General features: G+C 47.2%; 8 protein-coding genes across 8 annotated transcripts; 4 read left to right on the forward strand and 4 right to left on the reverse strand.

The window, feature by feature from the left end:
- Positions 1-1114: 1114 nt before the first annotated feature.
- Positions 1115-3151, forward strand: N7466_002644 (flavin monoamine oxidase family protein; the record flags this gene model as incomplete). The annotated part of the gene is made up of 1 exon (XM_057162042.1): positions 1115-3151. The coding sequence occupies one exon, from the start codon at positions 1115-1117 to the stop codon at positions 3149-3151; it is 2037 nt and encodes a 678-aa protein (XP_057025327.1).
- Positions 3152-3474: 323 nt separating this feature from the next.
- On the reverse strand, positions 3475-4377 carry N7466_002645 (uncharacterized protein; the record flags this gene model as incomplete). The annotated part of the gene is made up of 2 exons (XM_057162043.1): positions 3475-4094; positions 4164-4377. The coding sequence occupies 2 exons, from the start codon at positions 4375-4377 to the stop codon at positions 3475-3477; spliced, it is 834 nt and encodes a 277-aa protein (XP_057025328.1).
- Positions 4378-4949: 572 nt separating this feature from the next.
- N7466_002646 (aldo/keto reductase) lies at positions 4950-6119 on the reverse strand (the record flags this gene model as incomplete). Its single annotated transcript, XM_057162044.1, has 4 exons — positions 4950-5152; positions 5211-5530; positions 5719-5871; positions 5929-6119. 4 exons carry the CDS (start codon positions 6117-6119, stop codon positions 4950-4952), a joined length of 867 nt encoding a protein of 288 aa, XP_057025329.1.
- Positions 6120-7054: 935 nt separating this feature from the next.
- N7466_002647 (flavin-containing amine oxidase) lies at positions 7055-7800 on the reverse strand (the record flags this gene model as incomplete). The annotated part of the gene is made up of 2 exons (XM_057162045.1): positions 7055-7387; positions 7444-7800. The coding sequence occupies 2 exons, from the start codon at positions 7798-7800 to the stop codon at positions 7055-7057; spliced, it is 690 nt and encodes a 229-aa protein (XP_057025330.1).
- Positions 7801-9968: 2168 nt separating this feature from the next.
- N7466_002648 (GFA family protein) lies at positions 9969-10704 on the reverse strand (the record flags this gene model as incomplete). The annotated part of the gene is made up of 3 exons (XM_057162046.1): positions 9969-10275; positions 10412-10591; positions 10697-10704. The coding sequence occupies 3 exons, from the start codon at positions 10702-10704 to the stop codon at positions 9969-9971; spliced, it is 495 nt and encodes a 164-aa protein (XP_057025331.1).
- Positions 10705-11199: 495 nt separating this feature from the next.
- On the forward strand, positions 11200-11854 carry N7466_002649 (coiled-coil-helix-coiled-coil-helix domain-containing protein; the record flags this gene model as incomplete). Its single annotated transcript, XM_057162047.1, has 4 exons — positions 11200-11249; positions 11375-11409; positions 11490-11604; positions 11728-11854. 4 exons carry the CDS (start codon positions 11200-11202, stop codon positions 11852-11854), a joined length of 327 nt encoding a protein of 108 aa, XP_057025332.1.
- A 540-nt stretch (positions 11855-12394) lies between these two features.
- On the forward strand, positions 12395-14941 carry N7466_002650 (nitrogen permease regulator 3 family protein; the record flags this gene model as incomplete). Its single annotated transcript, XM_057162048.1, has 2 exons — positions 12395-13508; positions 13569-14941. 2 exons carry the CDS (start codon positions 12395-12397, stop codon positions 14939-14941), a joined length of 2487 nt encoding a protein of 828 aa, XP_057025333.1.
- Positions 14942-18968: 4027 nt separating this feature from the next.
- Positions 18969-22053, forward strand: N7466_002651 (La domain family; the record flags this gene model as incomplete). The annotated part of the gene is made up of 2 exons (XM_057162049.1): positions 18969-21394; positions 21465-22053. 2 exons carry the CDS (start codon positions 18969-18971, stop codon positions 22051-22053), a joined length of 3015 nt encoding a protein of 1004 aa, XP_057025334.1.
- Between the last annotated feature and the right edge of the window lie 1078 nt (positions 22054-23131).

The raw sequence follows: 23131 nt of genomic DNA on the forward strand, positions 1-23131 counted from the left end.
GGCGCTCAGGAAAGTTTTACTTCGATTCGTTATTCGACTGGGCATGAGTCGTGCATTGGTGATATTCTTACTAGACGGCGCTCGTGTTTGACATCGCATTGTGACCAAGGCTTGAGTGGCGTTTGTTATTTGGGCTGTGTTTGGTGTCTTGGGAAACGGGAACGAACGAGATGGTGATCGGATTTAGACGAGGCTTTATGTCCGTTCTTTTTGGCTGACTTATGCATCTGCATAGACTGTTTGTGCCCTTCAACATCTTATGCGGAGTAACTCCGATCAAGGTACTCGATAGATGCCTGCAGACTCCAGATCAATTAACTTTTGATGCTCGGATAGCAAACTTTCCGAAGTTCGAACCAACACCCCCGCAACCGCGGCACTTGGCACTTCTATACATCCGAGATAAGCACCATGCCAAGGATACATACCCGACCCGTGTCGCATTGAGCAATGAGGTCTGCAATTGATAAGACCTTGGAAGACGGTCGATCTTGATCCAATTAGGAAGGTGTCTATAGCCATGCGGTCAGGGCATTCCATCAATGCCTGACGTATATACCCCCGGCTACCTCATCCGGGTACCTACTGGAACACATTCCGATGAAAAGGTTGGTCACCATCTTGATCCCCCTCTTTTAAACGATAAGATAGATCTATAAGTATACCTGATAAGAGCTATATCGGCCGCTTGGACGAATCCCAGTACATGCTGAGCTGTTTGATCTCGGCCGTGGACTACATTTCTAATCGCTACACGCCCTTTGCGAACATGTCAACGTAATTGCCAAGAGATTTTTTGATGCTAAAATATGACTAGATGCTTGAAAACCCATCGCTTGGAGATGTTATCTCCTATTCAGGTCAAATAAACCCTCACTGGCAGCGATAAGGACAAACTAATGCAGTCTCGATCTGAATTGCCAGCCCTGGAAGCGAGAAGCGGCCGGCATTATCAAAGATACTGAGGTAGCATTTTAACAGCCATTTTCGAAGGCCGTCGGCTCTCATTGTTGGAAATATCATGTATAAATACCTCGATGAAATGGATATGATCTTCATCACTATAGTTCAATACGCATTATATCTTTAAAGTGTCTATTCAATTAGAATAGCCATGAGAGGCTCTATTCAGAACTATCTTCTTCTCGGGCTAAGTACCTCAAGCTTAGCGCTTGCTGGGGTTGTGCAAAGAGATGCTATCAACTTCCGCGGGCCCCTGGATGTGACTGCTGGGTCATTGCATAACATTCATGTGGAATTCAGTGACGAATTCGAAGGTCCCTTGCAGCTTGTTTACGGGGACTGCAGCACTCAACATCCGACACAGGGACACCACGAAGTTGTCAATGTCTTCATCACACGCGATGCCCAACCAAGTCGATTTGTCTGGGTAACGCCTTCGGATGCACCACACGAGCATTGCCTTCATGCATTCTCCGGAAAATCCTTGCTTGGTCGTTCTTCTCCCATCACAGTGAATTCACCAATAAGAAAACGTGAAAGCATCGCTGATGTGGCCGATATGGAGGGTCCTTGGTTTGACGGTGTTGCATATATGAAGTCAAAGAAGAATAGCGATGCCTTCATCACCAAGGCGAAGAGCACATCGGTTGCCATTCTCGGTGGTGGTATGTCTGGATTAATGACGAGTCATCTCCTTGAATCTGTTGGCATACACGACTGGCACATCTATGAATCATCAGAGCGAGTCGGTGGACGAATTCGCACCAAGTATTTGAACAACACACGTCCAGATCAATATCAATACCAGGAGATGGGTCCGATGCGTTTCCCCGTTAGCATCACCTACGCCGATACAAACGAGACACTTGAAATCCAAGATCATCGCATGGTCTTCCAGCTCGCGGGTGTCCTCAACGAAATGAATGCCGGAAATCCTGAGCTTCAAGTCAACTTCATCCCATGGATTCAGAACGGGCCCAATCTCCCAACAGACTCGGGAGGTAATCGCCTGCCAGACGGTCTCATTCCCACCGTCGCCGACATGGCAGCAAACGCATCGCTAGTCTACACGGCTCCCTCCTCCAATGCGACAGCTGTGTCAGATGCCGAAGCCGCTTACGACAGTTATACCACACTTGATGACCGTGCCACAATCCGCAACATTGCTACAAATATGTACAAGGCCCATAAAAAGGCTGTTGAGGATGGTATGTTCCACTGGTCTGAAGCTGGGTATCTCCGATATGCCCTGGGATACAATTCGAACATCACGGATTATGTCGGCGGAACAACGGACTATCCCATTTGGGGCGACTTCTACGACGACGTCTACTTTGCCGCTACAAAGTGGCGCACTATCGATAAAGGACTCGAATCGCTTCCTCGCGCTTTCTTCCCTCATGTCGCGGAGAAGACGACCCTGAACCGTACCGTGGCAGGATTACAGTACAACGAGAAATCAGGTAAAATTGCCGTGACGTGGCGCGATGATCCTCTTCAGATGAAGCCAAATGTCACCAGAGAATACGATTACGCAGTAGTCGCTGCCCCGTTCAGCAAAGTTAGACTATGGGAGCTTCCACGTTATTCATCCCTACTCAGCCGAGCAATCGCCTCCCTCAACTACGACCCAGCGTGCAAAATGGCACTTCTGTACGAAACTCGGTTCTGGGAGCACTTGGAGGAGCCCATTTTTGGTGGCTGTGGATCTGTTGACGTTGCCGGCGTCGGGAACGTCTGCTATCCTTCTTATAATATGAACGGAACAGGGCCGGGTGTCATTCTGGCATCTTATATCTCTGGTACTGAGGCACGGTCTGCTGCTGCTCTCAGTGTTGAGGAGCATGTTTCGCTCATTCAGCGCACTATGGTTGAGGTCCATGGTGAGATTGCGGCTGAGCAATTCACCGGTATCTATGATCGACAGTGTTGGGAGTTTGATCAACATCAAGCGGGTGCTTGGTGTGATCCGTTGGTGGGTCAACAAGAGCTGTATCTACCGGCATACTACCAGACAGAGTTCAAGACCATCTTCATTGGTGAGCATACTAGTTATACGCATGCTTGGATTTTCTCGGCGTTGGACTCAGCCGTTCGTGGCACGACGCAGCTTTTGCTGGACCTTGGGCTGGTGGATGAGGCTAAAACTGTGGTGGATACTTGGATGGGCCGTTGGATTAAATTATAAGTTTGTATATTTGTCCAAATATCAGGCTTCAGGCGAAGTAATTCAATGTTAGTATCCTCAGGTTCAAATGTTTTCTCTTAAGAAATCATTCCAACATGCAATTCACTAGTTCCCATTTTACAGCCATTATTTACTATTGATCTTAATTCCACACATGAGACCAAAAGCATTGAGATTTTGGGATGTAAAATTGCAAATACCTAACATTGAAGTGTATGATTATCGTGTTGCTTTTAGACGCCGACAAAGAAAGGTGAAGGGAATATTCCTCGTAATGAAATATGCATCAGAGACTTGAGGACTCAAGTTCCAATTTAAGGTCCTCATGGTAAAATCTCTTTACCCTTCCAATCCCAACATCGGCCTCGTCCATCTTCATTTCCAGGAGGCAATTGGGTTAGAAAACGCAACAGTAGATCCGCAGATTCCAAAGGTTCCAGCATCTCACGACCAGTCCAAAATTCTTTCGTGAACTCCGTGTATACGGTACCAGGATGCAAAGCCACAGCCAAAGCTCTGTCCTTGCACTTCCCACGGAGATACAAATCAAATGTTTTCGCAATCTGGAATACAGCAGCCTTGCTCGCCCGGTAGGAGTACCAACCACCGGAATTATTATCAGAGACAGAGCCCACGCGGGCTGCCATCATAGCGTAGATCGCATGAGATGGCAGCTGCAGTGCCTTTTCAGGGTCTTCATCAGCATCTTCAAATGTTGGGAAAGGATCAGATGACCTGGTCGGAAGAAATGGAGCGAGATGCTTCATCAATAATAGCGGGCCAACGGCATTGACTTGGAAGCTGTGTAATGCGCTCTCGGCATCGATTTGTGTTGGGGATTTCTCCACATGCAGAATCCCGGGTATGGTCAATGCTATTCTCAGTGGTGTTGCGGGATACTCTTGTCGGATTGTATCTGCCATTGATGCGATCGTCGTTTCGTCTGTTTTTTGGTCAATCAGTTGATTATATGCACCTCCACAGAAACAAACGTCTGCTGCATGCCACATACCTGTTACATCGAGCTTGAGTACTCGAAGCCTTTTTTCGGCATCTTGAGACAGCCCCTTGCTGGATAGCAATTGGTCTCGAACCTCGGTGCAATCTTTGCGCGCTGTTGCCACGACAGGGAGATTGGTCTTTGCTAGAAGCTGCTGAGCGAATGCAAAGCCTAACCCCCGTGATGCAGGGGTAACAAGAGCAAATCCATGCTTTGCTGAAATCATACTAATCAAGATGTTTGATTTTGGTTTAATACATGAAGACACTTGAAGGTTGTGAATGGACATCAGATTAAGAGGCATGTGGTCTCCCTAGTTTGTTGGAACATGACGTCATTATTCACGGAGTTATCGAATACGAAAAAGTGATATTAGCAGTGCAGATACCATTTCAAAATGCATGTTTATTCATTGGATATTTCGAATCAGATTTTAGTCTTGTGTTGTGGCTCAAGTGTGAGGTCATGTGTGAGAAAGAATAAGAATCTTTTCTCATAGAGGCTTCCATGCTGCCTTCTCGGGGTGGCTCTGGGCCTGCCTGCGCCCACCGGCGGAGTCACCCTCCCCGGCGGTCGGGGCTGCGAGCCCCCAGCGCCCCCGGAATTGATTATAAAGGCTATGCGCGGGGAAGAAACAAACAGACAAAACATACAGCCACGAGTAGAAATAGTTGCATGTGGGTTTCCAACACACATTCTGGTATATACAACCTGACATAGTTTTAGATTTCTCACGCAGCTCTGATGATGAGTATGCATCTAATTATTAACATGTAATAGTTTCTTAGTTCGACAAGTCTACCCGGTCTTGTCCTCTAAGTCTTCAAAAAAGTCTCGCCCAAACTCTCCGCTGCTATCATTGAAGCGAAGTCCTCTATTGAGGGCAGAGATCTTCTCCATATCATGAGGACTCAGTTTGAAATCCCCCTCCAGGTTTGATATAATTCGCGACGGGGTCTTCGACTTTGGGACTACCGAGTGACCCAACGACACTGCCCAGGCTGAAAGAAAATCAGCAAGGTTAGCATTGCTTAATCTATATCAAAAACACGAACTCACCGAGAACAACCTGAGCGGGGCGTTTGCCATACGGCTCTCCAATCTCTGCCAGCACATGTTCCTCAATCAACTTTCCAAATCCAGCTTTCATACCATAAAAGGCATTCTGATTCCCAAATGGTGAGTAGTGCGTAATGTGAATACCCATTTCTATATGCCACTCCGAGAAATCACGCTGCTGCAACCATGGATGACATTCCATTTGGTGCACAGCGGGCACAACTGATGTTTCTGCAAGCAATTTTTCCAGGTCGGCCTTGGAGAAGTTTGAGACACCTATTGCTTTGGCCTTTCCTGTTTCCAATAGCTTCTCCATTGCTCTGTATGTCTGGAGTCGAAATCGAATCCCACCGTTCATATTAGCATATTTCCATCAAAGATACGGGATGTAGGCCATACATCTACTATATCAACGTCCTCCATAGCAGGCATACCATGGAGCTTTGGAAATAAACTGTCTCCGCGTTTCCATGCGACAGGCCAATGCATGAGGAAGAGATCCACGTACTCCAGACCCAGTTCATCGAGGGATTGCTGTAGAGCTTCTTCTACATCATCTGGGTGATGTTTGTTATTCCATAGCTTGGTTGTGATGAAGAGGTCTTCTCGTGGTGAACCACTTGCCCTGATAGCCTGGCCGACTGCCATTTCGGTGCCGTAGCTGTAATCGATTTTCACTTTTCATTCCTTTCATTTTGATGATTGCATGCTGACTTACACTGTAGCGGTGTCAATGTGTCGATAGCCGGCTTTGATTGCCTCCAGTACGGCCTCTTCTTGTGCATCCTCATCTTGCCAGGTACCGAAGCCGAGGGCTGGAATCTCAGCGCCGGTATTTAATTTGAACTTGGTTCCCATCTCAATTCTCTTAGGCTTCAGCAGTCGGCATATGAAGAAGACTATTCTCATTTGCGAAAATGGTTATTCAGCTTCAGCTCCGGCATAATGACGTCTGTATGAGAGAATATTTCATGCATACTAGTAGTATACTACTATTTACATATGTCCAAAATATCATGGATATTTGACATTTGACTCACAGTCACAAGTTTCTTCTAACCTACTACCTAGTAGGTATTAAGGCTTTCGCCACCTCCCCACCTCCTCGCTTGCCCGATCGCACAGCACCTTCCATATATCCTCGCCACACATGAGATGTCTCGGTTCCCACAAAATGAACATTTTTGAAGGGTGTAGCTAAATCAGTACCCACTGTCGTCAATGTGCCTGGAGTCATGACTGGACAAGGAGCGCCGAGGAAGAAAGCCTGTTTCGCCCACTCCATCTCCAAAATGTTCACTGGTTGGGGAACTTTGTCAACAAATTGACCAAATGCCTGACTAAATTGCTTCCACACTCGCTCACGGCGCGCTGCCTTTGAAAGCTTTGACCACTGTCTTCCACGTTCCCCAACTATAAAGCAGGTGATAGACCACTGTCCATCTATTGGCACGCTGGTATCTCGTGTAAAGGTGACAGGACCTGCTTCACAGTCCATAACGCCTGAAGATCCAGCATTTTGCCACCACGGTTCTTTGAAAACAAAGATCATTTTGCTATAGTATCCCATCACTGCATTGTCGCTCAAGATTGCTTTGTTCTTTGGGAGTGGAGGGTTGAAGGCAATCGAGCTGTATAAGCTTGTCGGAACTGAAACGATGACTTTACGACTGCGGAATACATTTCCGGGCTCCGTCGTTACCAGGCACACGTCTCCACTTTGGTAAATTGAAACGACAGGCATGCGTAAAAATATGGTCTCCGTTCCCAGGTCTTGGGCAAGTCTCTTGGAGATTGTTTGGTTTCCTATGGATCATTGCATTAGCATGCTGGCCAACACCATATCAAGGGAGATGGTACGAACCTTGTCTGTTTCGGATATATTGCCCTCCGTCTTTCTGGTCCGATATGAGGTTGTCAATACCACAGCCACTTTTAATGTAATGAAGCATGTACAATGCACTGAGCTCCTCACTCTGCACACCAAGAAGGGCGGTGGTCAAGAAGTCCGCGATACCAGCTGCATCCTCCGATCCTGATCTTTCGATGCAGAATTCTTTGAATGTCTGCGCATCGATATTCTTGGCCCCTGGTGATCTTCCAGGGTTGTCTAAATCTACAAGAGATGACTCTTCGCGAAACACTTCCAGAAGTCGTTGAAAGACACGCTGGTCTCCCTGGCAGCGAAAAAACTAGTCAGCACATACCACGGCCATCTAACTTCTTTACTCACCAATGGTTGTCCATATGGTTTCTTTACGGCCGAACCATCTTCCAACAGTGCGACATCCTCTCCACATGCCCTTTGGATCAATCCATCGATGTTGTATCGTTGGAAGAGCGCAAACATTTCACTTTGGTTCGTATCGTTGATCCAGGCCGCACCCAAATCATTGAATCCTCTCTCGCTAGAATGCACAGAGAATGTCTTTCCGCCGACCCGATTTGTTGCTTCCACAACGCATACCTTGAGGCCTGCGGCGCGGACGGTATGTGCAGCTTGAAGGCCACTTAGACCAGCTCCAATCACCACGACGTCATACACTGAATTCGCGCCCGCTGGGACCGTAACTTGGACTGGGTAACGCATACTTAATTATTGATAAATTCCAGAAGGTTTGAGGATGGCGGGGTTAGGATTCGATGATCATTGAGGACTCAACGAGTGGGTAGCTTAGGTGGAGGTGAGCTGGTGCTTTGGACGTTCGGGGCCGCCAATGCCGAGCCAGACCCCACCCTGGAATCGATATATGGTTGAACAGGCAATATCCCCATACTGTACTGATGATCTCCGAACAGAAATGAGGTACACGATTGAGGTATTCTACCTGGGAAGCCTTAAAATACTAATCATGGTCTATAGTATGGACCGTGTGTAGCTTGATCAATGTATAGGGGTAAGAACTTCCAGACTGACTGGTTGCTTTCTTTCTGGGGGATACATTCAATAATCGAACAGGGTGTCCAGAGCATTTCAAGCCCCTAAAATTTATCTTTGCATGTACATAACTATGTATGTACTAATTTCATACCGCTTTGCCTTTGGTATCACTGGATGTGAGAAGAAAGGTTCACCGATCTCAGAGAGCTCGAGCATGTTCGAATAAAAAGTGACTTGTCTCTCCACGCTGAGCAAATTGCAAGTCCCATAAGAACCACCAAATCACACCGATCGGTCGATCTGGAGGTACAAACATGACGCGAATCGTATTTTATTGCATTTGACACAGATTTTCCTCACGCTGAATATTCTGTTGAATGTTCCAGAAGCAGAGTAAAAGTGAAGTGGATATGGAGTGGATAGAAACAGTGGGGACTCAGTGCAATGTTTGACGCGCAGACAAACTGCGGTTGTAGCTTCTGCGCCCGGCCGCACTCTTCGGTTCCATTTATATTTCGCGATCCACCCATAAAATTTCTTCTCTTCCTTGCACATCTCACACTGGGAGCTTCCCAGCTTCCAGCTCTTTTTCTTTTCTTTTCTTGGTTTATTTTATGGCAGAGATCATAAGCAGCAATGTCTGTCTCTTGTTCATCTGCCATCCTTGTTACTGAGGCCTAAACATTAATGTGTGTTGTCGGCCTCGGACCATGGATTTTTTTCTTCTTAAAAGGTAAGAAGACAGAACTTTTTTTTCTCACATCCCTCCCCCTTCGAATGATGACCCTATGACATGCAAAGGCATTCCTCAAGCTTAAGTTATCGTGTGGAATCTTGTCAATATTAAGTTTCAGCCTTGTCTGACTTCGAAACACTCATCTTGATACTTTTTACCAATAATTCTTTGGCGTATCTTTTGCTAACTCAATTTTGGTTAGGTAAATTCAAATCCTCTTCAATCTCTTCCCTCTACTGGCATGTGCCTTGCATGAAGAAAATTTGAACGAACGGGCGGACATAACGTATCCACTTCTCTTCATCCTCAAACCCAGAGCGTACAAACTCTGTGGGTGTCTGAGGAGTGGAATACTTGTTGAGAATTCGTCACCTGATCATTTTGCCCATTGTCACATTTTTTCATATTGAAAATATGTCTTGAATATCCGTCTGACTGTGTGACTTTAGGTATTCTACACTTCTGTTTTCTTCTCCTGCATGCGTGCTTCTTGAACATGGTCATATCTATTATGATGAAACTTGATATTCACACTGTTTGATTCGAATTTATTCGGAAATGAACATTAAACAAAAATTCTGATTTAATGAGGTTCGTCGGATTCCGCCATTCAACTCGAAAGAAACTTATGCTGACCTCTGGGCTTCTAGCCTGACATAGTTACCATGATTTAAACTTGCCGTTTAAGCTTGCATTTTTTTCGAATGCGATTGCTGACTCGATGATGAATCATCTAGGATCTTGTTCTTTGAATATAGATAACGTGGCGTTGATTTTATGGTGAGTTTGAACTATTCCAATGCATCAACCCTCTTTTGCCTGATGAACAAAAATTTTCGCTGTGTTCTTTCAGAATTACATTGACGATACCAAATTTTATTCACTTTGGAGATCTGACCCGCTTCTCTAATCCACACAATGTTCACTCATGATAATATTGTGTTCGCTTGCTAATACGCATTGCAGATTTTGATACCCATGAATAGTTCTTGAAAATATTTGATTCTGATATCCTTCTTTTCCATTCTCTCCTTAGCCCGTAGTCAACTCTCACGTAGTACTTGTTCCATCCTAGCTATGGTCCAAATATCTCATTGGTTCCAGCATCAATTGATATTGAGGAGACTGGTTTTCTCAAGAATTATTCCACAAATAAATCGTGCTCCTTGTGCCAGCCCTCGATACTGGTCTCGCCATTGTAAGCTTCCCGCACGCGTATCTTTCCTTCAGGCCAACGCGCCCACGCAGGTTTCGAGTCAGCCATGACACAAACCATTTCGTCCGGCACAGGCAACTCAGTATCGATAGCCGACGCAAAAGGATGAATCAACTCTGGCCAGTGGTGGTCCCAAAGCCAAAGCATGGAGCTGCAATTGGAACAGAAGTTCCGCTCAGAGGAGCAGAGTTCCTCATTTGGGGTTCCGCGATCTTTGATGCCGCGGTACTTTCTACATATATTGGATTCGTTGTCAGTGTCTGCATTTCCAAACTTTCTTTAATCAATTGATGCTTTCGCATAATCGAACAGACGAGTCTTGAGATTTCTGCATGCTTTGGGTTTTCTTGTTTTGGGTATATTCTTACTTGATTAAATCCTGGCCTTTAAGCACTTTCAGGCTGTCGGCGATACCGCCGAGATTCACAGCGCCCATGTACCCGCCTACTTTGCGACAAATGCTGCAGGCGCAAAGTTGATAAGGTACTGGGGTTTGAGACTGGAGTGTGAATTCGATGCCGCCACATTGGCAACTTCCATCAAGTTTCCTGTTGCAATTTTGTTAGTGCACGCGAATAAGGTATGGAGTAGATGCGGGGGGGTTGACGAGTCCCGAGATCTCCGGGCTCCAGGAAATACATGTATGTACGTACATTGGCATATTTGGAAATCTGGCACGATGCCTTTGTAATACAGAAGGTAGGGTATTAGTACTATTCAAATGTGTATTTGCATTTGATGTTGAAATGCTTTGAATTGAGATTGTTGAACTTGGACACTGGGGAAACATCAATCTTATATATACTGGACCGCTTGAGCGGAGAACCAAATCCTCCAAACACAACAGACAAGTCAAACATACAACTGGAGCTATCCGATTGGATCATCATGCAATGCAAAATATTCTCCCTCCGCTCATTCGTCCGTAAAGGCAGCTCTGGCCCTTTTCCAAGCTGGTCCCGTCGGGAAATACATCATCGGTGGTATCCTGCGATGCTGGTTGGCTGATCGGGTGTTTGTCTCGTTTGTTCTATTTGTCTCGCGGCTTGAGCTTTCGAGGCGAAGAAGTCTCGACTGCATCATCGCCCTCGCTGCACCGCTGACACGAGCTATCCTTCTCCCGGTCAATACATAATTCCACAGAAAATACCGAAAAATGAGTTTTGGAGCCCCCGGAGGTGGCTCGGTGAACTACAAGCCCTCGCCGTGAGTCGTTCTAGCCCGGGATATTTGCGCGCCCATTACCCTCGCATCACAAGGACCGATAAATCCGCCAAAATGTTCTTACTTGGTTACGAACCTTCCGACTAATATTGATTTCGAATCGACAGACCCGAGCGCGGCAGCTTTCCCCTCGATCACGAAGGTAGGCTTACTACAATTCTCCCTCCACCCTCCGCAATCTATACCTCAAGAGCGCCGCTAACCGATTGTCTTGTTTCATAGGAGAATGCAAACATGTTATCGCTGGCTACCTGAAGTGCATCAAGATGAACCGCGGTACCAATGATGAGGCATGTCGCAAGCTGGCGAAGGAATATCTTGCCTGCCGCATGGATAAGTATGTCACCTGCTATGGTACCTATGATATGAAACAACTTCCCGCTTACCCATGGGAATCACGGCACTTGAAATAGTGAGATTGAGTGACTGGGATCGCTGACGTTCGATACTTCCGTGATAGAAACCTTATGGCGCCCGACGAGTTCAAGAACCTTGGACTCATATTCAAAGACGATAAAGAGAAAAACGCAGCGCCAGCAGCTGCCAATGGGCCAGACGCATCACAAGAAGCTTCCAAAGGGAATTGAAAAGGGCATGGGAAATAATTGGATGATTTGTACGATACCGAAGAAGCCAGGCTGTAAGAGTCTGGGCCCCACAAGCGTTCATAACAAAATTGTATATAGACATTGTAAAATTTGAATACACCCCAAAAACAAAGACTGTTAACTTTTGCCTTGCAACTGAACGTCGAGCAGCTCTCTGAAATTATTCTTCTTGAGCTGGAACAGTCCCGCTTTCCTTTGCCTACTATCTGTACTTACTAGTAAAGAGAGCATGTGCTTAGTAGTCAATGGTAGATACTAGTAAGATGAGCAGACTTTGTATGAAGCATCATAATTAAAGTACACAAAGCCAAAGTAATCGCTTTCTCCGATTGAGTATTCTAAATTATACACTGTAACATTGGGTACTTGAATGGGGACTTCATTATAGAGTCATCTGACAGTCAACTTCGATTGGCTCGAGCTTGTTGCATGCGGGGCGGGCGGGTTCCGCCTACAGCGCAAGCCAAACCAAGCTCACCCAGCTTCAGCATTGTCCCAGCCGATCGCCACCCCCACTAAATGTCGTCAATCGCGCGGCCACCAGACCCATGTCTAGTGGCCATCATTCTCATCGTACGATCACGCACCGGCCCCCGTCTCGTCTTCCACTACCCTCCCAACCCACTCAGCGAGAATCGAGCCAAGACAACTACAAAGGGCGGGCGGCGCAGCTCCCGCTCGCGAAATCGACATGGCGCCAAGAATACGGACTCAAGCTCCAGTGACGATAGCGGACTAAGCTCAGACGAAGATGAAGAAGAACGGGAGCGCGAAAACCAGAACCCCACCGCTCAGGCAGTTCCGGGCCAGGTACAAAGCGGCAGCAGCCACCCGACAACGCCGAGCCTGTTGCTAGCACGCCGCGCGAGCAACTTTGGCATCGTTGATGACAATGCGTCTATTGCCTTGTCGCCTGGGACTGGGCCAACGGAACCGACTCGCCCGGGGTCTTTGGGCTCCGGCCGGGGCTCGTCGCTGAGGAAGCGGGGTGGTGCTGGGTCTGATCCGGAGGATGATGGGGCGTCGGATCGGGATGGTGCAGGTGGATCATCGCGGGCGCCATTTGTGTCGCTTTTGGGATTACCGGGGAGCGTATGGGAGAAATTGTTGAGTCCGTCTCGATCATGGCACAAACGGCGGTTTGAAGTGGGGATTAATGATCTCGCCCTTATCGGGTGGCCTGTGTTCGTACGAGAAGATGGAACCTGGCGCAAGCAGCGGCGAAAGAAAAAGAAGAAGAATCGGTCCGAATGGGATGGTGGAGAATTGGGTCATAATGATCTCGAGGGCGCTGGAGATGAGGATGGGGTTGCTTCTCCTGATATGGGGGCTAGTATTGCGACCATTTCGGAGATGACGCTTTCTCCGACTGAGACTAAGCGCCACTCTACGGCTAGTGTGAAGCTTGGGAAGCAGCCGGATGATCCCGAAGACAAAGATCATATGACGATGTTCAATGTGGTATTCGTGATGGATCCTCCTTTACTTGAGTACTCTGGGCGTGTCAAAGAGATCTATGAGAATGCCATCAAGAAGTTTGCCAAAGCTTTGAAGTGGGAGCAGGCTCGAACGGGTTACGTGTGGAACGAGTCGCAGCATATCTTGTCTGTACGGCGAAATGCTAGAGAGTCAAGTATCTTCTCCCCTGACCACTGTATCAATCGGACTTGAGCTAACAACGACATCTCTTTAGAAACCTCGACCCACAAACTTTACACTGACCTGATAAATCAGTCCTCTCTGGCCCGGGCAATCTACACCGTATACACCAGTATATCGGCATCCAAGATTGCCTCTGTTTCATTGAGTCCCCATGTTTCCATCTCGCTGCAGATCCCACCGTTGACCTCGACACCATACCTCGCTGGCCCTGCGGACAAGTCTTATCCAGGTCTCTGGTTGACAACCGCAGATAGCGCAACCCCAGTAGACGAACCCGGTATTGACGAGATCAATTCGCCCCATCAGGTCCTTGCGAAGCACTTTGCACTACTTTTACTGGATAGTGAGGCATCTATTATTAAGGACGTTGAAGCTTCGGGAGGCACCCTTTCCGCAGCATTGGGTCACTATATCCGCTGTTCAAAGCCAACTAAGTCGTTCGCCCAAATTTCACTAACCTCAGGAATTCCACTCTCAACGATCCAGATGCTAGCCAGTCATTTAGTCTACTGGCGCCGTGCCCGAGCCATTCCCCCCATCCATCAGCGAGACACATACATTGTTTCCCCCAACTGTGATCTGAGCAAACTTGAAGTAGCGACGATTGCATACCAGACGGCATTTCCGACAATGCCTAGTCTTCCAAAGATGCTCTCCTCGCTCAGCGGCACGCCCCGTCCGTATGGAAGCTTCATCCCAAGCAAAGACCACAAAGAAACATACTTTTCAATTCTCGCATGGCTTCTCCGCGGCGGCTGGGTCACCCAGCTACGCACCTTTGCCCGCATCAAAGTGACTCCCGAGATCAAATTAGCGGTGGAAATGGCACTGCGAAAAGAAGAAGTTGACCGCTACCTCGCCAAAGGTAATTCCAGCTCCCTAGCAGACCTGGACACAGACAGTTCAGACGAAGATGACGCCAACTCTTCGTCCTCATCTTCACTCGCAAGTCATGGTAGCGGAGACGACACACCGATGCCGGGTCGAGTTGACCCGCATGCACAGCTCCGCACTTCGCATAAGTTACTGGACAGGTCCACCGCTTTGCGGCAGTCATCCTTGATCTTATCTCCGCACCGTGCATCCCCACTTGAATCCCGATGGTTAGATGAAATCGTCGCCCGATTTCCCGACAATCCTGGGGACGAGCAATTGCTCGAAGGTGTCAGTCCGGAGATAGCGCCGAAAGACCTTCAAAAGCTCCAAAGTCTACTGAAGATATACTGGCCCTCGTTTATAAAATATTTCAACGGACATGATGCATTGGAGAAGATTTCCGTGCGGGAGAATCTGAAGCGCAAATTAGTGTGGCGGGTCCTTACCCGCCTGGGCTTCATAGGGCCGACGGGATCAGTTGATCTAGACGCGCGGGAACAGGTGCTTATTAGTGTTCGGCATTGGTAGGATGCGGTTTTTTTTTCTTGTTTTTTTGTTTTGGAAAGCCTGGAGTTTATCGCGTGTAACGGACTTGATACCATTTTGTTTACATTCCCCATGTTCTGTCCTTTGATCTTGTCCGGTTGAATCCTGCACATTTAGTCCTTACCTATGTGTCCTATTTTCCCTTCTCCCCTTCCTCTAGATCGGTCCAGCGGAGTGTATCCGCCGCACAGAGTAATACAGATACCACATCCTACGTTCCAAGGTCCCCTTGTTTCCACCGATGTATTCTGATTACATACTCCACCCAACCCGACGGCTTCCGCGTGCCCTCAGCCCTAATTGTGCGCTGCCGAACGTGTTTCTCGGCGTGTTTCGGGGGCTGGCGGCTGTGATACGGGGTAAGAGTAATGAATTGTTGAAAATGAGTGGGAAACAAATCTCTGCATAAAAGCCACGATCGTCATATGCAGTATGGGTTGGTGTGTATACTACTAGGTCAACAACTCCTTGTGACCTTGGGAGTCTAACGTATCACGTGCCGACAGGGCGGCCAATACATCACATTCTTCGGTGTCGCACAGGACCGCCACAGAGCGATGAGTCATTAATGACTTAAGCAGAGCCTTGTGATGATGCCTGGGAAAGAAGAGTGAATGCGACGAAAAAATAATGAGAAAGACAACCCAAGTACTCAGGTGATTATAATTACTAGTATCTATACAAAAGTACAGTATAGGTCAAGGGTAAGGAGGGGAAGCAACTTAAGGTACGGGTGGGCTAGGGATCCTGCACTGATCGTTTCGGGATCTGTATTACGTATACCAACCATCCTCATTACGGGCCAAGTCAGGTACCCGAGGATTTTTCACGTTATATCCGCTCCACGGCTGAATCGGATCAATTAGAAATTTTCCCCAAGTCGTGCAGAAAGATTGTCTTGACATGGAGATTTTTTTCTGATGTTTTATCTTTGTTTGTGATTTTTAATAGAATTTCCCATTCAGGTACGACTAAGCTCATCGTAAGAAGTAATCCTCGAGAGAGCGAATAATATCATCGAAAAAAGACTAAAAAATTCAATTGACTTCCCGTTGCACCGCGTCAGAGAATTTGAGACGGATATTTGGTCCAAGGGCCAACCGTCGGCCTGGAACGGAGGGGCTCCGGTGGACCCCGCAAAAGGATAAACGCTTTGAATTCTGAAGTTGAATAAGAGTTGTAGAGTTGGAGATTTGAAGATTTAGTTTTGAATGCCAATCACCTGATTAGGCACTAGGTATCAATCATGTGATAATTCTAAGCCGATCTCTGTATGTATTTGAAAACGTCTATACAAAACGTGAGTAGAGGTTGCTTGGGGAGCTGGAGCTGAAGCTGTATTGTCTGACGATTACGTAGTAGTTCCAGGGCTGTTCTTCAAGGAAATTGCCGGAACGGCTTGTTAAGGCGAGAGGTACTGAATACGTACTTCTAGTACACCTGGTACTAGCAGGTATGGATACTGTGACGGTATGCAATGGTTTCCTTCAATGCTCCTAGTACGTAGGCTCTGCCCATTGGCTAGATGTTGGGCCCCCATTCCAGGTCTTCCAGCCTGGAAGGACCCTGCCCAGGCGAGAGTTGGCAAATGGCGATGCCGGAAAATCCATCCCTGCACACTACGATTGGATCGTTCATTCTTTGAGGCTCCGATTCCATATTTCTTCCAAGTTTGGGCACTTGTTATACTAATACATCTTGATCAAGTAGCTTTGGGCAACATGAAAAAAGAGAAATCTGATGTATTGATTCCGTTACCTAGTACCTTCAAGATCATGCCTTGCAAGCAAAAAGCGAAGAGCGCCACGCACCTAAAGTTCCAGGTATGCCAGGTATCTCTAGATCCCTGTTAGGTGCCCTGGATGTATCTAATCTTGAAGTTTATGTACTACTGCGTACTGGCTTAATACCTGGAATGGGTAGTATATACTGAGTACTCAAGATGAGCACCTAGTTACTTGGTACTCAAGACAAGTACCTGCTTAGTACTTAAGATGCGTGCCTACTCAGGACTTGTAATGGGTGTATACTCCTTGAGATGTCAGTACTCAAGATAAGTAGCTGCTCAGTACTTGGGATATGTATTGTACAATGTACCTACGGGGAAATCATATGACGAAAAGTAACGCACCTAAGTAGTAAAGGGGGAGATACTGACTGCCATAGTACTGATTGCGTTTGTACTGGGGCTAAATATAGGAAATCGATGTATTCAATGTTAAGTAAGCGATCGAAAATTGAGCAACATTGCGCGAATTACTTAATATTTTCGCAAAACAAGCAAACTTGGTGAATGATCGAAATTTGTGCATATTGCGCAAATAGGCGCAAATTACCTCTGACTCGCGCAGCGCCCTAACATTTCAACATAGCAAGTTGCAACTGTTAGTTAATGCCAACTGGGGGATATCTCTGTTAGTAAATCCTCGTAGTCACGTGACGACCAATACAGGGTACGCAAGGGCACTTTAGGCCCGAACCAGGGTATCCAACTCGAATGTATGTAGAGACTTGGATTGTATACTGTATTGTAATTTACTGGTCATGAATGGTTATGAACGGTAAAAATCCAGTTCAACTCAGGAGCTAGTCCAAAAAGGGCAAGACAATTTCCAATTCATATTGAATATTGATAATTATTAGAATAATATTATGATTTGAATGTGATTGTCCTGTTGAAGCATCCAGGGTGACTTCTTGTGTAGCAAGGTTTAATGCCAACATTGAAAAGTGCGCTTGTAGTACAAAATGGATCAATGGAAATTCCCCCGGATATCAGATACTTGTTCTAAGGCCGTTCATAGGAAGTTGGTCAATGGGGTCAATTTGTGCGTCCGGCACCGAGGGATTAATCCGCTGGGCTCCATCCACTATACTAAAGAGTTTTTTTTTCTTCTTCTCTCTCTTATGCGAAATTCCACAATAAGACCTACTTGGGGTACACAGAAAAGCATCCTAAAAATTGTTTCTCTAACAATTTCCCTTGGGTCCTAAATTCCAATATCTTGTGTAAGGTAAGAGAAAAAAAAAAGCCCCCGCTACTATTTTGTTCTCTATTACCCAAATGGTTTTTGTCTTCTTTGCTCTTACCCTTCACCATCTCCCCTCTCACCTCCACCCCTCCCCTCTTCTTCCCCCTCTCGCGTGTTTGTTCCTCACCTACCATTCCTCCCTTGTTTTTATTTTCCCAGAGTTGTTCCTTGAATAGCTCTCGGGATTTCGCTCTTCTTTCGTGTTTGTGTTCTTGTAACAAAACCCGAAATCTCGCACTTGTTCCGGCGTCTTCCCCGGAATATCCTCCCTCTCGCGATTTCTGCTCAATCACCACATTTCTTCCCGATTCTCACTGTGCGTGCCTAGTGAATTCCAAAATCCGTCACTCGCGCATCACTCGCCGTTCGTTCCCGTCCTGACGAATCCCACCAGGCTCCCAATTCTGATCCGGAAGTCGAGCTGAATCGTCCTTTCGCGTCCCTGCGTCCCTGTGCATTTGCCTGATCTCACAAAACCTGAGGCTCGCATTGAATCCAGCTATTGCGAACTCTCTGAGACCAAACCGAATCGGACTCTTGCAACGCATCCGAAAAAAAAAAAGTCACTGTGACTTTCCTTCCCTACGAGCCGAAAATCCCACCGATGCGATCTGCGGTCTAGACGGTCCATACCTACAGACAAACAAATCGCATTCCTTTCAACAATTGTCTTCTAGCTCTGCCCGAAGATCATCTTTCCAGCTACACCTCAAGAGTACGACCGATTCCTACAAAAACCCACATACCGTCCTTAAGTGGGGTCACAAAAAGGTGGAATCCATCTTTGTTCCTTTTCCTGTCTTAAACGGTGCCGGAGTCATCTCACGCGTGGGCGTTGATTTGGTTCTCTAGGTTCCCCGCAGGAAATCCCTGTTCTACAGCAGAATCCCCTGTTTACAGAACGGACTCATTTTCACATTTCTAAACTCCGCGAGTTTATGTCTGATCAAGCTACTCAAAGCTTCACATCCAACAAAATGCCTACTTTCAGTTACGCGCAAGCCGCAAAGGGAGTGTCTGACTCACCAGCACCCGCCACGCCGGTATCTACAGAGCCCGAGAAGATCGAGTCCAAGCACGAAGAAACCAACGAGGTCCCCACAGAGCCCGTAACCACAACCTCGGAAACCGAAACACCACAGGAGGCTGAAGTGACGACTTCGAATGTTGACGAGGATGCTGAATTCACCACCGTGACCAACAAGCATGCCTCTAGATCCAAGGCTGTCCACTCCAGGACGTCATCCCCAAGCGTCCGGTCCGCCGCAACTCAGTCCAAGGAAGTTGAATCCTCAAATACTTCCAATGGAACTCAAGAGGTTTCATCTGAGAAGCAGGCTCAGTCTGATGCTAAGACTGAGAAGGCTGAGAATGACGCTGAAGAATCCAAGGATAAGTCTGGAAAGACTGAGAAGTCTGACAAGACTGACAAGGCCGAGAAAAGCACCTCACCAAAGGAGTTGAAGGCAGCCCCTCTCCCTTCAGTGAACATCTGGCTGCAACGCAAGGAAGCACAAGATGCCAAGGTCAAGACCTCTCCACCTCCTACTGCCGGCAAGGCTAGCCTCGCAAAGGCTACTGAAGAGAGCCAACAGGACTCGCCCAAGACAAACTCTAAGAAGAAGGGATCCGAATCCCCGCAAGAAGGCACCAAGGGAGGCAAGAAGTCTGATGCTGCAAAGGGCCGGGATGGTGCCTTGCCCTCAGTCGAAGATGCCACATCATGGCCTACACCGCAGGTTGCTACTGGTGAAGATAAGAAGAAGTCCGAGAAGTCCGAGAAGTCCGAGAAGAGCCCGGTCCAGCGTTCTCATGGCAAGGAGAAGTGGATGCCTGTCAACTACGTCCCAACTGCTGTTTTCAACACCCCTCTACCTTCCGCTGGCCGTGGAGGTCGCAAAGCTACTCGTGGTGGACGGGATGGCGGTCGTGGTGCATCTCACGCAAACGGTGCTGCCACTGGTGAGAAGGCCACCCAGGGCCAGTCTGCCCCCAATTCTGGCGGCAAGCAGGTATCTGCAGAGCGTGGCCGCAATGAAGCTGGCACTGGCCGTGCTGCTTCTGTTCCTGCACAGAACAGACGCTCTGCCAATTCCGATGTGACCACCCCCGAGGGTCACAAGACTCAAGCCGCTGAGCGCAACAACAACAACAATCACCGCCACCAGCGTGCTGCTGAAGATGCTGCTGTCCCAAATGGAAAGCAAGTCAACGGGGGTGGTGATGTTGCCCGTCCCCAGCGTGACGGCAAGCAATTCAACCGCAACAATAACAACAACGAGGCTCGTAATGCCAAGGGTGGTCAACTCGCTGTTGACTCCCAAGCTGCCGCTCGTGCTAACGAACGTCGATTTGACTCTGGCTCCAAGTCAGCTGATGTGAATCGCGAGGTTGGTGCAGGTGCTTTCCAGGATTTCCACCGTGACTCTCGTGCTGATCGAGGAGGTCGTGGCTCTAACCGTGGACGTGGTGGTGCTTACTCTGGGTTCAATGGTCACAATGGCCATTTTAACCCCGGAAACAACTTTGTTCCCAAGAGTTTCGGTTACAATGACCGTCAACGGTCCCAGCATGGTCTTGCCAACGGCGCACAGCAGGGCAACCGAATGCCTTTGAGGTCGCCTTCTATGACTGCCAATGCGAACCCATATGGTGTCTACCCGTACCAGTCTGACGTTAACAACATGTACCCATATCAGCAGGTCAACCCTGGCCCCATGAACGCCATGCCTTACCAGCCATACCCGGAAACCCCCTCGCTTGTGACCATGCTCTCTCTTCAGTTGGAGTACTACTTCTCTGTTGATAACATGTGCAAGGACATGTTCCTTCGTAAACAGATGGATTCTGAAGGCTTTGTTCCTCTCAATGTTATTGCCAATTTCAAGCGTGTGCAGTCCTTGACTGAAGACTTTGATCTCCTTCGTCAAGTTTCCCGTCAACTCCGTACCGTCCAGCACCAGATTGGTGAAGATGGTGTCGACCGCTTGCGCCCTCGCGAGAAATGGGCCCAGTGGGTGCTGTCCGATGCTCCCCCAGCACTCCCCGCAAAGAACGACGAGAACACTCCTTTCAATAGCCACTTCGATAGCCCATCCAATGGTTTTATTAACCCGGGATCACAACAATTCGTTCCCAACGGCACAGCTTCCTACAACCCCGGCACAGCTCTTTCCTCTACGGCCCCAGAGTTCCAGCCTTCGGGACAGAATGAAGTTGCTACTGTAGGACCTCCCCAGGATTTCTTTTGTTTCCCCCCCCTTGATGGCCTCGAAATGGATCCCTTTTCTCATATGGCAACCCAACTGGACAAAACATTTATTGACCAACCTAAATCAGCGCGCGGATTAGATCCAAAGACCGAACCTTATTACCCCTCGGAACTGGCCACACAGCGAGCTGGGTATGCATGCCCTCTAACGCCAGATACATTCGACTTTTCCGTTACTGACATGAGCCTTGCCTTCATTTAGTGACCAGGGTGGCTCGTATGAATCATATCATTCCCACAATATTTTAGGTACCGAAATTGACCAGTCGCCAGAGGTTCAAAACTCCAAGTCATTTGAGTGGAAGAGAAGACACAACTATTCGGAAAGAAGCCGCCATAGACTTGCCAGGTCATACAACGAGTTCCAAAACCAGGATTTTGAAAGCTCGGAACACCGGCCCTTCAATCGAAATCTTGCCTCCCCTGCCGGTTATCAGTACATGCTTGATCGTTTGGAGAAGGTGTTTGATGAAAAAATGTACAATGAATTTAGGCGTCATGCCCTTGATGATCTCCTAACTCGACAAAACAGATATGGTTTCAATTGCCTTCTTGAGTTCTTTCGCCTTTCTCTTACTCCGGACTTTCCTCTGCATCATATTGTCCTTTCAGATCTGATTGGCCTGTGCCACGATGAATCTTTCAAACCTCGTGATGTCATCTTTGGTTTCGCTCGAGATGCCGTCCATCATGATGATACTCCACACCAAAAATCACGCAGGATTCATACAACGTTTACCCGAGAATTTGGCAGGCAGTGGTTAAGACCGTGGAAAGCACCCTTTAATTGATTGAATCGCCTTGTATGCCGCATGTGGATCCATTTTCCGGGAGGCTGTTTCCTTCTTTGCTTTTCTCTTCATCTTGATTCCTGCCAAACCATGGTCAGCATTTTCATATCAAAAGGGGGTTTGTTTTTCGCATACATCATCCAACTGTTCTTTCTATTTTAGTGTTGAATGACCTGTGTTCATCACAACATCACAGCCTTGTTATCATCGTCTATTATTGTGAAGCCTCGGAGTTCTTCATCGGGTTTTACCTTTCATATCCGTTTTCCACTTTCAAATATTTTTGCGTGTTTTCCCCCTCTGTTGGCTTCCTCCCCCAAAAACGTTCTGGAGTCCGGACATGCATGATTTTATGGGCAATATTACCCCCTCGATGCCTGTTACCTTTTCTTTTTTTTTTTTCTTTTTTCAGGTCCAAAAATGTTCGTTTGCCCCCCTTTTCTCCCGATCATAGATATTCTTTTTATGCCTTTTTATTTTTGTGAAGTTATTCAACTTCTTTTTTTTATGTCATCCCATGTTTGTTATCCTGGCTTTGACGCCCACATTTCGACGAGTTCTGAGATCACCAGCACAATTGGTGCAGTGGTTGAGAACAAAGCAACGGTTGAAGCCAGCAATGAAAAAAAAAGTATTCTTTGATGTCATTTACCTTCCTGCCCACTACGACGTGGGTAACGTTTCAACCTCGCATCCATCTACTATTCATGGCGTCTCTTTCTCCATCGGGCTCATATTGAGCTGTACCATTCTGAGTTGCAGGCAAAGTACTGCCAAGTTAGCATTGTCGAAAATGGCGGCGTTTTTTTTTTAAGGGATACAGGTGTTGCTACTTGCATGAGGGCACCATGTTCATAAATTTGGTTTGAGAGGATATATCCTTTGTTGTTTTATCTTTCAATTTTATTCTCAGTTCTTTATTTTTTATCTCTTTCCAAGGTTCAAAGTTATTGGACTAGTAGATATCTGAACTAGTAGTATCCATGGATCATGATCTTACAGTAGGGAAGAGCGGTCACCGAAGAGCGGTGTATACACCCGACTAAGCGAACATCGAACATTTGAATGTGATGTATAG

This window comes from Penicillium verhagenii, assembly GCF_028828195.1.
Source record: "Penicillium verhagenii strain IBT 33310 chromosome Unknown utg000003l_segment0_segment0, whole genome shotgun sequence".
NCBI lineage: Eukaryota > Fungi > Ascomycota > Eurotiomycetes > Eurotiales > Aspergillaceae > Penicillium > Penicillium verhagenii.